Source organism: Pristiophorus japonicus, chromosome 7 (assembly GCF_044704955.1).
Source record: "Pristiophorus japonicus isolate sPriJap1 chromosome 7, sPriJap1.hap1, whole genome shotgun sequence".
Classification (NCBI taxonomy): domain Eukaryota; kingdom Metazoa; phylum Chordata; class Chondrichthyes; family Pristiophoridae; genus Pristiophorus; species Pristiophorus japonicus.
In genome coordinates this window covers 221,830,649-221,847,105 of record NC_091983.1, presented here as the reverse complement: position 1 = coordinate 221,847,105, position 16,457 = coordinate 221,830,649, and the positions used below count along the sequence as shown (strand labels likewise).

General features: G+C 48.0%; 1 protein-coding gene across 1 annotated transcript in view; it reads right to left on the bottom strand.

Moving 5' to 3' along the window:
* lin9 (lin-9 DREAM MuvB core complex component) overlaps window positions 1–14,460 on the bottom strand; it is a 203,110-nt gene extending 188,650 nt beyond the window's left edge. Inside the window, exon 1 of the mRNA XM_070884578.1 lies at window positions 14,414–14,460. Within this exon, the coding sequence (XP_070740679.1) occupies window positions 14,414–14,444 (31 nt within the window). The 5' untranslated portion in view covers window positions 14,445–14,460. The remainder of the gene's footprint in view (window positions 1–14,413) is intronic.
* Window positions 14,461–16,457: the final 1,997 nt, after the last annotated feature.

Genomic DNA, 16,457 nt, shown 5'->3' with positions numbered 1-16,457 from the left:
CTGCAGGGACTGGAGCCTTAAGCCAGTGACGTAGATCGCTTAGCCACCCTACCACGTGATGGAGAGCGACAATGAATTAAGTGGGAAGTACGAAAATAAAAAACTTCAGTGTATATTCCTGTCATTCCGAGGGGGCTTAAAACTAGCGATTTCCTGCAGCGATACGCATGGTTTAAGTAGTATCGAGAGATGTGCTCTGGGGAAGACACACCTTCCACACTCATTTTGTAAATCCTCGACTCCTCTCTCCCCCTCCACACACACACAAGTTACATGGATAGACGGGAGAAGCTGGGGTTGTTCCCCTTAGGGCAGAGAAGGTTGAGCGGAGATTTGCTAGAGGTGTTCAGAATCATGAGGTGTCTGGACAGTAGAGAGCGAGAAACTGTTCCCATTAGCAGAAAGGTTGAGAACCAGAGGACACAGATTTAAGGTGATTGGCAGAAGAACCAAAGAAGAATTGAGGGAAAACTTTTTTTATGCAACGAGTGGTTAGAATCTGGAATGCACTGCCTGAAAGGGTGGTGGAGGCAGACTCAATCGTAGCTTTCAAAAGGAAATTGGATAAATACTCGAGAATTTTTTTTATATTAAAAAAAAAGAGGGCTCGGGGGAAAGGGCGGGAAGTGGGACTGGTTGAAGCACTCTTGCAGAGAGCCGTCACGGGCTCGACGGGCGAATGGCCGCCTTCTGTGCTGTAAACATTCTGATTGCTCTGGACTTTCCCACCAGAGGAAACAGCTTCTTTCAGTCTATCCCATCAATAACTTTTAATCATCCTAAAACACCTAGAATCATAAAATCTTAAGTTTAGAGCACTTAGTGTCCCGCCGACCAAGAGGCTATCCAGCCTAATCCCACTTTCCAGCTCTAGGTCCGTAGCCCTGTAGGTTACAGCACTTCAGGTGCACATCCAAGTACTTTTTAAATGTGGTGAGGGTTTTGCCTCTACCACTCTTTAAGGCAGTTAGTTCCAGACCCCCACCATCCTCTGCATGAAGAAATTTCCCCTCAAATCCCCTCTAAACCTTCTATCAATTAACTTTAAATTTATGCCCCACCGATTGTTGACTCCTCTGCTAATGGAAATAGGCCCTTTCTATCCACTATATCCAGGCCCCTCAATTTTATACACTTCAATCAGGTCTCCCCTCAGCCTCCTGTTCCAAAGAAAACAAACCCAGCCTATCCAATCTTTCCTCATAGCTCAAATTCTCCAGTCCAGGCAACAGCCTCGTAAATCTCCTCTGTACCCTCTCCAGCGTAATCATGTCCTTCCTGTAATGTGGTGACCAGAACTGCACACAGTACTCCAGCTGTGGTCTAACCAGTGTTTTATACAGTTCAAGCATAACCGCCCTGCTCTTGTATTCTATCCCTCAGCTAATAAAGGCAAGCATTCCATATGCCTTCTTAACCACCTTATCTACCTGGCCTGCTACCTTCAGGGATCTGTGGACATGCACTCCAAGGTCCCTTTGTTCCTCTACACTTCTCAATATCCTACCATTTAATGTGTATTCCCTTTCCTTGTTAGTCCTCCCCAAATGAATTACCTCACACTTCTCTGGATTAAATTCCATTTCCCACTGTTCTGACCACCTGATTGATATCTTCCTGCAGTCTGCAGCTTTCTTCTTCATTATCAACCACACAGTCGATTTTACTATCATCTGCAAACTTCTTAATCATATCCCCTATATTCAAGTCTAGATCATTGATATATACCACAAAAAGCAAGGGACCTAGTACTGAGTCCTGCGGAACCCCACTGGAAACATCCTTCCAGTCGCAAAAACACCCATCAACCATTACCCTTTGCTTCCTGCCTCTGAGCTAATTTTGGATCCAACTTGTCACTTTGCCCTGGATCCAATGGGTTTTTACCTTTTTGACCAGTCTGCAATGAGACTTTATCATAAGCTTTGCTAACATCCATATACACTACATCATATGCACTGCCCTCATTGAATGTTTTGAGGAAGTAACCAGGATGGTCAATCAAGTTAGTCAGACACAACTTTCCCTTAAATCCGTGCTGACTGGCCTTGATTAATCCGTGTCGAAGCAAAGAGTTATCCTGTCCTTCAGGATTTCTTGCAATAATTTTTCCACCACTGAGATTAGGCTGACTGGTCTGTAATCTCCCTTCTTAAATAATGGTACAACATTAGCAGTCCTCCAGTCCTTTGGCCAGAGCTGAAGCCAGAGAGGATTGGAAAATGATGGTCAGAGCCTCTGCTATTTCCTCTTTTGCCTTGCTTAACAGCCTGGGATACATTTCATCCAGGCCTGGGGAAATTATCCACTTTCAAAGTTGCTAAACCCCTTAATCTTCAGCATTCTGTATCACATACCTAGTCTTTGCAATCTGCCTCATAATTTTCCCTTTTTAGCCCTTGGAGAATCTTTGCTGCTGTTATCCTCCCCAGCATCAAAGCACTGACCACACTCGGCCAGCTAAGTTGGGCGGGTCACATTTGTGTCAGGCATGCGAACAGCCTCCCAAAGCAAGCTCTACTCAGAACTCCTACACGGCAAGCGAGCTCAAGGTGGGCAGAGGAAACATTTCAAGAACACCCTCAAAGAAACCTTGATAAAATGCAACATCCCCACCGACACCTGGGAGTCCCTGACCAAAGACTGCCCTAGGTGGAGGTGGTGCATCTGGGAAGGCGCTGAGCACCTCGAGTCTTCTCGCCGAGAGCATGCAGAAAGAAAGCACAGGCAGCGGAAGGAGCGTGCGGCAAACCAGACTCCACACCCACCCTTGCCTGCAACCACTGTCAGTCTGTTACAGGTGGAACAGACTAATTCCCGTATTGAACTGTTCAGTCACCCAAGAACTCACTGTTAGAGTGGAAGCAAGTCTTCATCATCATAGGCAGTCTCTCGAAATCGAGGATGAGGTCACACGATGTCTGGGTTATGCAGCATCCCAGCATTTCTTGTGTTTGATGCTGTGGCCCAGAAACACGCCCAAACGCATGATCCCCACAACTGGCTCCGCTACGAGCCAGCTTCTCAAATCCAGCTGACCCCAATTTTTTTACAGATTATCTCACACAGGAATGCACAGCACCAGAAACAAACATTTTGTTCCATTTTGCTGGCACCAGAATTCATTAAGCAGAACACAGCTCGTTGCTCAAATCTCTCAATTGATTGCCTTGCCAAATATCTGTTTCAAACCGGTCAAAAGTTCCCGATGTTATCAGGATCAATCATCTTAGAGTAGTCCATTCTAGAGACTGGAGCACAAAAGTCGAGGCCGACATGCCAGTGCAGTGTTGAGGAGTCGCTATCTTTCAGATGAGACGTTAAACCGAGGCTTTGTCTGCTCTTTCAAGTGGACGGAAAAAATCCCATGGCACTAATTTGAAAAAGAGCAGGAGAGTGATCCCTGGTGTCCTGCCCAATATTTATCCCTCAAAATCAACAGAACAAAAACAGATTATCTGGTCATCACATTGATATTTGTGGGATTGTGCCATGCATAAATTGGCTGCCACATATCCAACATTACAGTGCTACTACTCTTCAAAAAGTACTTAATTTGCTGTAAAGCACTCTGGGATGTTCTGAGGTCATGAAATGGATTGTATAAATGCAAGTCTTTCTTTCAAAACATCACGCTGCGTGTAGTAATTACCTCTGATCTGTCCATTCACCTCCCCCTTGGAGCTTCATCCCTTTTCTCCATCAATCACTCTCACGGCCACGGGAATGGTTTCGCAGTCGATGCTCTTAAGGACTGAACGCTGCTTCTGCAGTTTCTACCTGTAATCACGTGTCTGATCCCACTGGTCAGCTGTGTACAACAACTTGTATTTATATAGCACCATTAAAACACCCAAGGCACTTCACAGGAATGATTAACAAAATTTGGCATGAAGCCACATAAGGAGATTAGGACAGGTGACCAAAAACTTGGTCAAAGTGTTATACTGGAAACAGTGCAGCCGCTTGCTGTACAGTTTCAGTGCTGTGTCATCCTGCAATATCTTATTTTAATTCATGGGATGTGGATGATGCTGTTATTGCCCTTTCCCAATTGCCCTTGAGAATGAAGTGGTGAGCCGCCTTTTTGAACCGCTGCAGTCCTCGAGGTAAAGGTACTCCCACAGTGCTGTTAGGGAGGGTGTTCCAGAATTTTGACCCAGCGACACTAAGGGAACGGTGATCTATTTCCAAGTCAGGAATGCGTGCAACTTGGAGGGGAACATGAAGGTGATGGTGTTCTCATGCATCTCTGCCCTTGTCCTTCTAGGTGGTAACGGTCATGAGTTTGGGAAGTACTGCCGAAGAAGCCTTGGTGAGTTGCTGCAGTGCAGCTTGTAGATGGTGTACAGTGCAGCCACGATGGGAGGGAGAGAGTGAATATTTAAGATGGTGGATGGGGTGCTTTTTCTTGGACGGTGTCGAGCTTAGAGTGTTGTTGGAGCTGCACTCATCCAGGAAAGCGGAGAGTATTCCATGTCACTCCTGACTTATGCCTTGTAGATGGTGGAAAGGCTTTGGGGAGTCAGGTGGTGAGACACTCGCTGCACAATACCCAGCCTCTGACCTGCTCTTGTAGCCATAGTATGAGAGATTTATGAGAATTTTGAACAAATGGGACCCCACTGATAACATTCTCTCAAGCTGATCAGAATCCCAGTATCACCACCCTCTGGCACCTATCGATCAACCAATTACATACGCATTGTAAACAGTGCACTAGGTCCTGCTTTCTTTACTTTCAGCACCAGGCTTTCCAGAGGAACTGCATCAAAGGCCTTACTGAAATCCCAGTACACCACATCCAATGCTTTACTCCCATCAAACTCCTTTGTCACACCCTCCGCGAAAACCAGTAAGCTCGACTGACAAGACCTCCTCTTTGTGAACTCCTATAGACCATCTTATTTCTGTCCAGTTGCTCCATGGTCTTATCTTTAAAAAAGGTGTCCATAACTTCTTCCACAGTGGACATCAAGCTCACTGGTCTGTACTTTCATGGGTCACTTTTGTTGGTTTTTTGTTTTCAAAAAGTAATATCTGCCTTTCGCATTTCTTCAGTAATTTCTGGTAGAACTGAGACAGAATTCCAGCAAATTCCTCCCTTTAGTTCCTCATGGATCCTCGCATACATCTTATCCAACACAAGAATTATTTACCATCAGTTTGCTCAACTGTTCAACAACCGTGCTGGTAGCAAAGTGGATAGCGTCACAACATCCCTCTGCCACACCCTCTAGTTCCCGTCCCGATTAAAATACAGAAAATGATTTATTTAGCACAATTGCAGCTTGTACAGTCAGTTGTCAAGCCCTCAACCAATCACTCCCTTAGCACTGCTAGTGTCAGCCTAGGTTGTGTGCTCGAGTCTCTGCAGTGGGACTTGAACCCACAACCTTTTGACTCAGGCAAGAGTGTTACTCACTGAGCCACTGCTGACAAGGTGATGGAACCGGGAATGAACGTTAAATTGCAAAAAATTGACCAGATTTTGACACAGCTAATAGCGATTTTACATAGGAGCTTACAGTTCAGCTGTGGCTCGGTGGGTAGCACCCTCGTCTCAGTCAGAAAATTGTGGGTTAAAGTCCCACTCCAGAGACTTGAGCACAAAAATCTAGGCTGACACTCCAGTGCAGTACCGAGGGAGTGCTGGCACTGTCAGAGGTGCCGGCTTTCAGATGAGATGTTGAACCGAGGTCCCATCTGCTCCCACAGGTGAATGCAAAAGATGCCTTGGCATTATTTCAAAGAGCAGGGGAGTTATCCTGGTTCCCTGGCCAATATTTATCCCTCAAAAGCAACATAATTGAAGCAGATTATCTGGTCATTATCACATTGCTGTTTGTGGGAGCTTGCTGTGCACAAAATGGCTGCCGCGTTGCCTACATTACAACAGTGACTACACTCCAAAAGTACTTCATTGGCTGTTAAGCACTGCAGACAGGTGGTCGTGAAAGGCGCTATATAAATGCAAGTCTTTTTTCTATGTACAAAGTCAAACTTGTAACAGACCAATCAGGGCACAGCTAAAAAAAAAACAAATGCCCCAAAAAGAGAGGGGGAGATGGCGAGGAAGTAATCCAATCTTTGCATTCTGCTTTGTTCTTGCACATTACATCATCATACCCGATTTAATTACAGCTTTTGGCACTTGCAAGCATCTATCAGTCACTGCATCAGAACAGTTACATGTTAAAACAGAGACTCGATGATATAGATGGCCTTTGCAGATTATCTAGAATCAGTAGCCCAGCTCACTGCCCAATAACAGACAAACATTACTACACATTTTAAAGAAGACCAAGAGAATGGTTTTGCCTCTCCAATGTTCTGAGATTCCAACAACTCTGTGCAGCCTTGCCCAAGCATCCATTCTTCAAGCAGAACTTTAGACTATTTGACCACAGCGCCATCACACCCAAGCCTGATCCTGTCCTCTCCAAAAATACAAGTACCGTAGATAGTAACCCAGTAACTCAGGTACCCAGGCCGAGTTTCCCCACCCGCTCCTTTAAGCACTGAAACAAACTGTACCACTAGTTCTCAAACTGATTCTACAATTACTCGAGCCAAGATCCAGTTAACGGCGTACAGGCGGCGGTGACGAGCTCCAGACTGAACTCCAAGTGATTCGATCTGGGGGATGGTTAAGTGTGTAATAAAGCTCCAGTGTCTCATGTTAATGTTGCTGAAAGACATTTGGTGCAGTGAAATCTGGCGAGCGCCGTAAGTGTGGGCAAACTAGGTCAATCCCTAGCACAAGTGAAAAATCAACACTCTGCTGTGAACTCTGCAGCACTCCATTTATTCCATCACTCGCCTATTACTACTGTTTAGTCATGTTACAGAATCAAATAGCAATTCAAAAGTAGTTACAGATTACAATTTACACAAATGCAACCAAGCAGGACACTGCATTAATCACTAATCCCCTGAACTTTCCTCGCTTACTCCTCCTCCTCCCAAACTTGAAATACTTGATTTGACACTGTTTACTCCTCAGTGCATCACCTAGAAACCAAGAATCATCACTATCTGGTGCTCCAATCCACTCCCAAGGACCTCTATTCTTACAAATGTTCAGCTTTGGTAACCCAAGTTCGGCATCACCCAATCGCTAATTCTCCACGACAGCCTTGGCAGCACTCTTGCCTCCAAGTCAGGAAGTCAGCCCCACCAGAGGCGTATAATCCAGGCTGATACTCCAGTGCAGTTCTGAGGGAGTGCTGCACTGTTGGTGGTGCAGTCTTTCAGAGGAGATGCTAAATTGCTGCACTGTCTGCCGTTGTCTCCATGTCCTGGCCTACATTTACCCCTCAACCTATACCGCCAAAACAAAAAACAGCTCGTCCTTCATCTCATTACTATTTGTGGAAGCTTGTCATGAGCAAATTGGCCATTTTGTTTGCCTAGAAAACAAGTAACTACACTTCAAAAGTAATTAATTGGCTGCAAAACACTTTAGGACATCCCATGAACATGAAAAGGTGCTTATATTTAAAAAAATTAAAAATGTGATCATGGGATGTGGGTGTCACTGGCAAGACCAGCATTTAATGTAAATAACTTCCTTCCTACTCTTCGATTTAGCTAGCCTTCATAGAATCTTACAGCACAGGTGGCCATTCAGCCTATCATGCCTGTACTGGTTCTCTGAAAGCTCTCCAATCAGTTCCACTCCCCAGCTCTTTCCCCGTAGCCCTGCACATTTTCTCTTTTCAACTACATATTCAATTTTATTTTTGAAAGTTTTATTGAATCTGCTTCCACCACACTATCAGGCATTGCATTCCGGATTCTCATCCCCCTCTGGTTCTTTTGCCAATTATCTTAAATCTGTGTCCTCTGGTTACTGATCCTCCTGCCAGTGGAAACCATTTCTCCTTATTTACTCTATCTAAACCCATCAGTCTTCTGTCCTAATCTTATGCACATTTGTGGTACCCTGCACGATGATAGTTAGCCATAGAAAATAGGTGGAGGCGGCCATTTGGCCCTTCGAGCCTGCACCACCATTCAATATCATGGCTGATCATTCACCTCAGTACCCCATTCCTGCTTTCTCTCCATACCCCTTGATCCCTTTAGCCGTAAGGGCCACATCTAACTCCCTTTTGAATATATCTAACAAACTGGACTCAACCACTTTCTGTAGTAAAGAATGCCACAGGTTCACCACTCTCTGGGTGAAGCAGTTTCTCCTCATCTCGGTCCTATATGGCTTGCCCCTTATCCTTAGACTGTGACCCCTGGTTCTGGACTCCCCCAACATTGGGAACATTCTTCCTGCATCTAACCTGTCCAATCCAGTCAGAATTTTATATGTTTCTTTGAGATCCCCTCTCATTCTTCTAAATTCCAGTAAACATAAGCCTAGTCGATCCAGTCTTTCTTCATACGTCAATCCTGCCATCCCTGGAATCAGTCTGGTGAACCTTCGCTGCACTCCCTCAATAGCAAGAATGACCTTCCTCAGATTAGGAGACCAAAACTGTACACAATACTCCAGGTGAGGCCTCACCAAGGCCCTGTACAACTGCAGTAAGACCTCCCCTATTCCTATACTCAAATCCTCTCGCTATGAAGGCCAACGTGCCATTTGCCTTGTTCACCACCTGCTGTCCTCTCAATAGGGATCCTACGGCAAGGGGAAGATGCTACATGGGGCGGGGGGGGGGGGGGCGAAGAGCGCAAGAGAAGAGGGCATTAAAAACAACTCTTGCAAGGAATTAACATTCAGAATCATCTTTCAAAATGGAGACAATAGCTAAGACTAGTCCTAGTCTTTAATCCCACAGGAGATGAGGGGAAAACACACACGTACCACACCTGGTACTCCAGTCACTGAAGACAGGTTCTATGTAAATCCCAAGTGACAGAGTAGTCAGTAGAATGTTGTACTGGACTAGAAGGAAGAAAACAACCAGCTTCCCCCACTAGTAGAATTGGTGAGTTCCCCAGAAAGTCAAATCAGATCCCAGACTCAGCAGGGCCGTTTTTCAGCCAAGAAACAAACAAACTCTCTCGATGGTCAGTGTCAAAATCCCAGAAAAAGCACAAGTCACTTGATTTTGCAGACTCATGCAATGAATTAAAAGAGGGAGGAGGCGACAAACAGATTAATTTCTACACCAAAGCAAGCAATATTCAGAAATAATTAAACTGGAGTCATGGGAGGTATATGCCAGATAACGGAGTCCTAGGAGTGATCCTTAAATGTGAGCTGAAGCCAACATTTTACCTTCCTTGAAATCACATTGATGTGGATATTGATTATGAATACTGAAACCCATGGAACTATTTAAGATACCTTTGTACTTCTGTTGTTTCACAAAGGAGCAGCAACCACAAGCTGGGCCCTGAAACAGAATCACTAACCTACAGAGAAGAGAGCAAAAATAAAAACGGGGAAGGTGGCTCAACCGTTGCTAACAAGGGAAATTAAGGATAGTGTTAAATCCAAGGAAGAGGCATATAATTGGCCAGAAAAAGCAGCAAACTGAGGACTGGGAGAAATTTAGAATTCAGCAGAGGAGGACAAAGGGTTTAATTAAGAGGGGGAAAATAGAGTACGAGAAAAATGCTTGACGGGAACATAAAAACTGACTGCAAAAGCTTCTCTAGATATGAGAAGAGAAAAAAAATTAGTGAAGACAAACGTAGGTCCTTTGCAGTCAGACTCAGGTGAATTTATAAATGGGGAACAAAGAAATGGCAGACCAACTGAACAAATACTTTGGTTCTGTCTTCACAAAGGAAGACACAAATAACATTCCGAAAGTACGAGGGGACCGAGGGTCTAGTGAGAAGGAGGAACTGAAGGATATCCTTATTAGGCAGGAAATTGTGTTAGGGAAATTGATGTGATTGCAGGCCGATAAATCCCCAGGGCCTGATAGTCTATGTCCCAGAGTACTTAAGGAAGTGGCCCTAGAAATGTGGATGCATTGGTGATCATTTTCCAACAGTCTATCGACTCGGGATCAGATCCTATGGACTGGAGGGTAGCTAATGTAACACCACTTTTAAAAAAAGGGATGGAGAGAGAAAGCAGGTAATTTATAGACCGGTTAGCCTGACATTAGTGGTGAGGAAAATGTTGGAATCAATTTTAAAAAGGATGAAATAGCAGCACATTTGGAAAGCAGTAACAGGATCGGTCCAAGTCAGCATGGATTTATGAAGGGAAAATCATGCTTGACAAATCTTGTGGAATTTTTTGAGGATGTAACTAGTAGAGTGGACAAGGGAGAACCAGTGAATGTGGTGTATTTGGACTTTCAAAAGGCTTTTGACAAGGTCCCACACAAGAGTTTGGTGTGCAAAATCAAAGCACATGGTATTGGGGGTAATGTACTGACGTGGATAGAGAACTGGTTGGCAGACAGGAAGTAGAGAGTCAGGATAAACGGGTCCTTTTCCGAATGGCAGGCAGTGACGAGTGGAGTGCTGCAGGGCTCAGTGCTGGGACCCCAGCTCTTTACAATATACATCAATGATTTGGATGAAGGAATTGAGTGCAATATCTCCAAGTTTGCAGATGACACTAAACTGGGTGGCGGTGTGAGCCGTGAGGGGGCACTAAGAGGCTGCAGAGTGACTTATACAGGTTAAGAGAGTGGGCAAACGCATGGCAGATGCAGTATAATGTAGATAAATGTGAGGTTATCCACTTTGGTGGCAAAAACACGAAGGTAGAATATCTGAATGGTGGCAGATTAGGAAAAGGGGAGGTGCAACGAGACCTTGGTGTCATGGTTCATCAGTCATTGAAAGTTGGCATACAGGTGCAGCAGGCAATAAAGGTGGCAAATGTATGTTGGCCTTCATAACTAGGGGATTGGAGTATAGGAGCAGGGAGGTCTTACAGCAGTTGTGCAGGGCCTTGAGGTCTCACCTGGAATAGTGTGTTCAATTTTGGTCTCTTAATCTGAGGAAGGACGTTCTTGCTATTGAGGGTGTGCAGCGAAGGTTCACCAGACTGATTCCCGGGATGGCCGGATTGATATGAGGAGAGACTGGATCAACTGGGCCTTTTATACACTGGAGTTTAGAAGGATTAGAGGGGATCTCATAGAAACATACAATATCCTGACGGGACGGGACAGGTTAGATGCGGGTAGATTGTTCCCGATGTTGGGGAAGTCCAGAACCAGGGGACACAGTCTAAGGATAAGGGGGTAGGCCATTTAGGACTGATGAGAAGAAACTTCTTCATTCAGAGAGTTGTAAACCTGTGGAATTCCCTGCCGCAGAGAGTTGCTGATGCCAGTTCATTGGCTATATTCAAGAGGGAGTTAGATATGGCCCTTACGGCTAAAGGGATCAATGGGTATGGAGAGAAAGCAGGAAAGGGGTACGAAGGGAATGATCAACCATGATCTTATTGAATGGTGGTGCAGGCTTGAAGGGCCGAATGGCTTACTCCTTCACCTATTTTCTATGTTTCTATGTTAGAGTCTACGATTAGGAACGGGAGAAAGCCATTCAGCCCCTCGAACCTGTTCAGCTATTCAATTTTACCATGGCTGATCAGATTCAGTCGTCGGTTTTAATAATGTAAATGTGCGGAGCTGGTGCAATGCTTCTGAGGCAAGACAGAAATGCCAAATCCAAAAATACATTTAAAAAGACAATGCAATGGGGGAAAAGAGATGAACTGAAGGTTTTTCTGGATGGATAAGCTGAAAGATCGGCTTGATCTGTATGTACCTTGCGTGATCTTGTGAAGTGGTGAATGGACACAAGATAAGATTACAGCTTTCAAGTCACTCACAGTCTTTTGTTTTCAATGTACAGAAGTTCATGGGCTTTCAGCCTAGTAACAGCTGCTGTAATGAACTGCCCAGTTTCGTTTATATATATTTGTAGAAATAATTATTTGAAAGGCAGGTTTAAATTGAATAAAGTTAAGACAGAGATAGACAGTTTCTGAACCGACAAGGGAATAAGGGGTCATGGGGAGCGGGCAGAGAAGTGGACCAGAGTCCATGATCGGATCAGCCATGATCATATTGAATGGCGGAGCAGGCTCGAGGGGCTGTATGGCCGACTCCTGCTCCTATTTTTTGCTTATGTTTAATTCAGTGAATATCAAAATCAATAACTAGGGCCATCACTATACTTCACTAAAATGTAATGGTGGGTGCGTGGAATTTCCACAATACATATTCACGTGAATTGATCTTCCAAACCCGATTGGTGTCTGGAGAGAGAATGTTGAGCACTACAACATGCAGATAAAGTACTGGTGCAAGCAGGTCTGTCACTGGGTTGGAATAGTAATTTATGATTTCAGGAGCATCATACAGGAAATCCATCGCAAATTAAAAGCAGATTCACTTGTGTGCAGTTTTTACAATGATAGTGTGTTATCAACGTGTCGAACAAGCTCAGCAACACTACCACAAATCAGAAAAAATCTGCACACTATTGGGGTTACCAATAAACACTCAGCAACCCTACTGCACTGGAGACACTTAGATCTGTTCAATTGTACCAACGTCATTCGCAGCACCACTGGCTGCAGAAAGACCAGACCCAATTCTGAGGGTGAGCTACAAAGAAGCTAGCACATCAGTGTTCTCGCTCAGGCCAACATCCTCAGCATCGAAGTATTGACCACACTCGATCAGCTCCGATGGGACAGGCCACATCATCTGCATGCCAGATACTAGTCTCCCAAACAAGCACTCTACTCGGAGCTCCAACACGGCAAGCGAGTCCCAGGTGGGCAGAGGAAACGCTTCAAGGACACCCTCAAAGCCTCCTTGAAAAAGTGCAACAACCCCACCGACACCTGGGAATCCCTGGCCCAAGACCGCCCAAAGTGGAGGAAAAGCATCCGGGAAGGCGCCAAATACAGAGTCTCGTTGCCGGGAGCAAGCAGAAGCCAAGCGCAAACAGCTGAAGGAGCACATGGCAACCCAAGCACCCCACCCATCCATCCCTTCATCTGCCTCATCTGTGACAAGAGACTGTAGGTCCCGCATTGCAGAAACAAGTCATCTTTTACTTTGAAGGGCTTCCCAAGAAGCAGGATTGGAAGCAGTTGAAATGGAAGCCCCCGTACAAGTCTGCACCTTCCAGTCGGAAAACTTGCAGGGAGAAGGTTGGGTAGCAGAAAAGAAAAAGAAAAACTTGCATTTCGAGAGCGTCTTTCACGACCACCCGACATTCCAAAACACTTCAGAGCTAATGCTTACATGTCAATTTTTAAAAGCTGGCTTCTTCTCTTGTTAAAAATCAAACTTTGTTCAGTAAATCGACCTTACTGCTCTCCTCTGACAGGACCCTCCAGCTGGTTCTGCCAATTCAGTCAGGCTCATCACCTGTCCCAACTTCCAAAAGAGACATCAGCTGCCCAAATATTCTTATTCCAAAAGCCACAGAAATAATAAAATGGACAAATACAACTTGTATTTATGCTGCACTTAGAAAATACCCTAAAGTCACATTATACAAGAGAAAGGGAACAAACAAGCAAATATTCAAATTTGATGACCTCTCAGACACTTTCTCCTCCCAACTACATGACTGATATTTGCTCTCAGGCACCAGTTTAAAAACTTACATTGCAACCCACATCTTACAGGAACAGGTCAAGGCCATTCAACCTCAAGTTTGTTCTGCTTCCACCCGCTAAACCCTGTTAGACCTTGTCCCTGAATCCCCCCCCAAAATGAGAAAACAGTGCATCAGTCTGACCAAATTACCAGCAGCCTTACTCTTATGACAAAAGATCACAGCATCAATAGCCAAGTTATACTAACAAACCTTCAAAATCAATTAGACATACAAACATACATAAACACAAGTACATTAATTCACAGATTTAAACAAATAAAATCACAACTTTTCTCAGAGCAGTGAGTATGTTGGCGGTATTTGGATTTCTATCTGCAGTCCTGGGAGCCGGTTGCGGTGCTGGCTCTGCCCTGGGCAGGCCAGTCGGTGACCCCCGGGGGCTGCGGAGCCGGGGATGGGGAGGGGAGCCTCACACCTGGCCACTGACAGACAGACAGCCCGCCTCCCTCCCTCCCCCGGCTGCTGCACCTGAAGCCAAGCCCCGGCCTGTCACTGCCCGACAGCCGGCCGCAGCAGCCGGGCCCTGCAACCACCTGCCCCCGCGGATACCCTGCTCCAGCACCGGGGTCTGCGGGTACCGGAGCTCCAGCCTAGGCCGCGGCTTCTCGCTTCCCCCTTTGCCCCCACTGCGGGCCCCGGCAGTGTGGGGAAAGGGGGGGGGGGGGGCCGCCAGTCTCTCTCCCGGCCCGACCCGGCCTGCCGCTACCCCGCAGGGCCGCTGTCAGGGTGCGCGGGCTGTGGAGAGCGGAGGCTTCCCTCCCCAGCCGCCGGGCCCCGGCTCTCTCTCCCCCCGCCGCCCCGGCCCGGCACGGCGCCCACTCACTCTCGTCCGGCAGCTCCTCCACCTCCGCCATCTTGTGTCGGCCGCGCCGCTTTTCAAAGGCCGCCGCGCGGCATTGTGGGTCAGCGCGGCAGTTCAAAGGCGGCGGGACCCAGGGGGAGAGACTCCCCGTACACTGCCCACAGGGGGAGAGACCCACCTCATACACTCCCCACAGGGGGAGAGACCCACCTCATACACTCCCCACAGGGGGAGAGACCCACCTCATACACTCCCCACAGGGGGAGAGACTCCCCGTACACTCCCCACAGGGGGAGAGACCCACCTCATACACTCCCCACAGGGGGAGAGACCCACCTCATACACTCCCCACAGGGGGAGAGACCTACCTCATACACTCCCCACAGGGGGAGAGACTCCCCGTACACTCCCCACAGGGGGAGAGACCTACCTCATACACTCCCCACAGGGGGAGAGACCCACCTCATACACTCCCCACAGGAGGAGAGACCCACCTCATACACTCCCCACAGGGGGAGACCCACCTCATACACTCCCCACAGGGGGGAGAGACCCACCTCATACACTCCCCACAGGGGGGAGAGACCCACCTCATACACTCCCCACAGGGGGAGAGACTCCCCGTACACTCCCCACAGGAGGAGAGACCCACCTCATACACTCCCCACAGGGGGAGAGACTCCCCGTACACTGCCCACAGGGGGAGAGACCCACCTCATACACTCCCCACAGGGGGAGAGACCCACCTCATACACTCCCCACAGGGGGAGAGACCCACCTCATACACTCCCCACAGGGGGAGAGACTCCCCGTACACTCCCCACAGGGGGAGAGACCCACCTCATACACTCCCCACAGGGGGAGAGACCCACCTCATACACTCCCCACAGGGGGAGAGACCTACCTCATACACTCCCCACAGGGGGAGAGATTCCCCGTACACTCCCCACAGGGGGAGAGACTCCCCGTACACTCCCCACAGGGGGAGAGACCCACCTCATACACTCCCCACAGGAGGAGAGACCCACCTCATACACTCCCCACAGGGGGAGACCCACCTCATACACTCCCCACAGGGGGGAGAGACCCACCTCATACACTCCCCACAGGGGGGAGAGACCCACCTCATACACTCCCCACAGGGGGAGAGACTCCCCGTACACTCCCCACAGGAGGAGAGACCCACCTCATACACTCCCCACAGGGGGAGAGACTCCCCGTACACTCCCCACAGGGGGAGAGACCCACCTCATACACTCCCCACAGGGGGAGAGACCCACCTCATACACTCCCCACAGGAGGAGAGACCCACCTCATACACTCCCCACAGGGGGAGAGACCCACCTCATACACTCCCCACAGGGGGAGAGACCCACCTCATACACTCCCCACAGGGGGAGAGATTCCCCGTACACTCCCCACAGGAGGAGAGACCCACCTCATACACTCCCCACAGGGGGAGAGATTCCCCGTACACTCCCCACAGGAGGAGAGACCCACCTCATACACTCCCCACAGGGGGAGAGATTCCCCGTACACTCCCCACAGGAGGAGAGACCCACCTCATACACTCCCCACAGGGGGAGAGATTCCCCGTACACTCCCCACAGGGGGAGAGACCCACCTCATACACTCCCCACAGGGGGAGAGACCCACCTCATACACTACTCCCACAGGGGGAGAGACTCCCCGTACACTCCCCACAGGGGGAGAGACCCACCTCATACACTCCCCACAGGGGGAGAGACCCACCTCATACACTCCCCACAGGGGGAGAGATTCCCCGTACACTCCCCACAGGGGGAGAGACCCACCTCATACACTGCCCACAGGGGGAGAGACCCACCTCATACACTCCCCACAGGGGGAGAGACCCACCTCATACACTGCCCACAGGGGGAGAGACCCACCTCATACACTCCCCACAGGGGGAGAGATTCCCCGTACACTCCCCACAGGGGGAGAGACCCACCTCATACACTCCCCACAGGGGGAGAGACCCCCCGTACACTCCCCACAGGGGGAGAGACCCACCTCATACACTCCCCACAGAGGGAGAGACTCC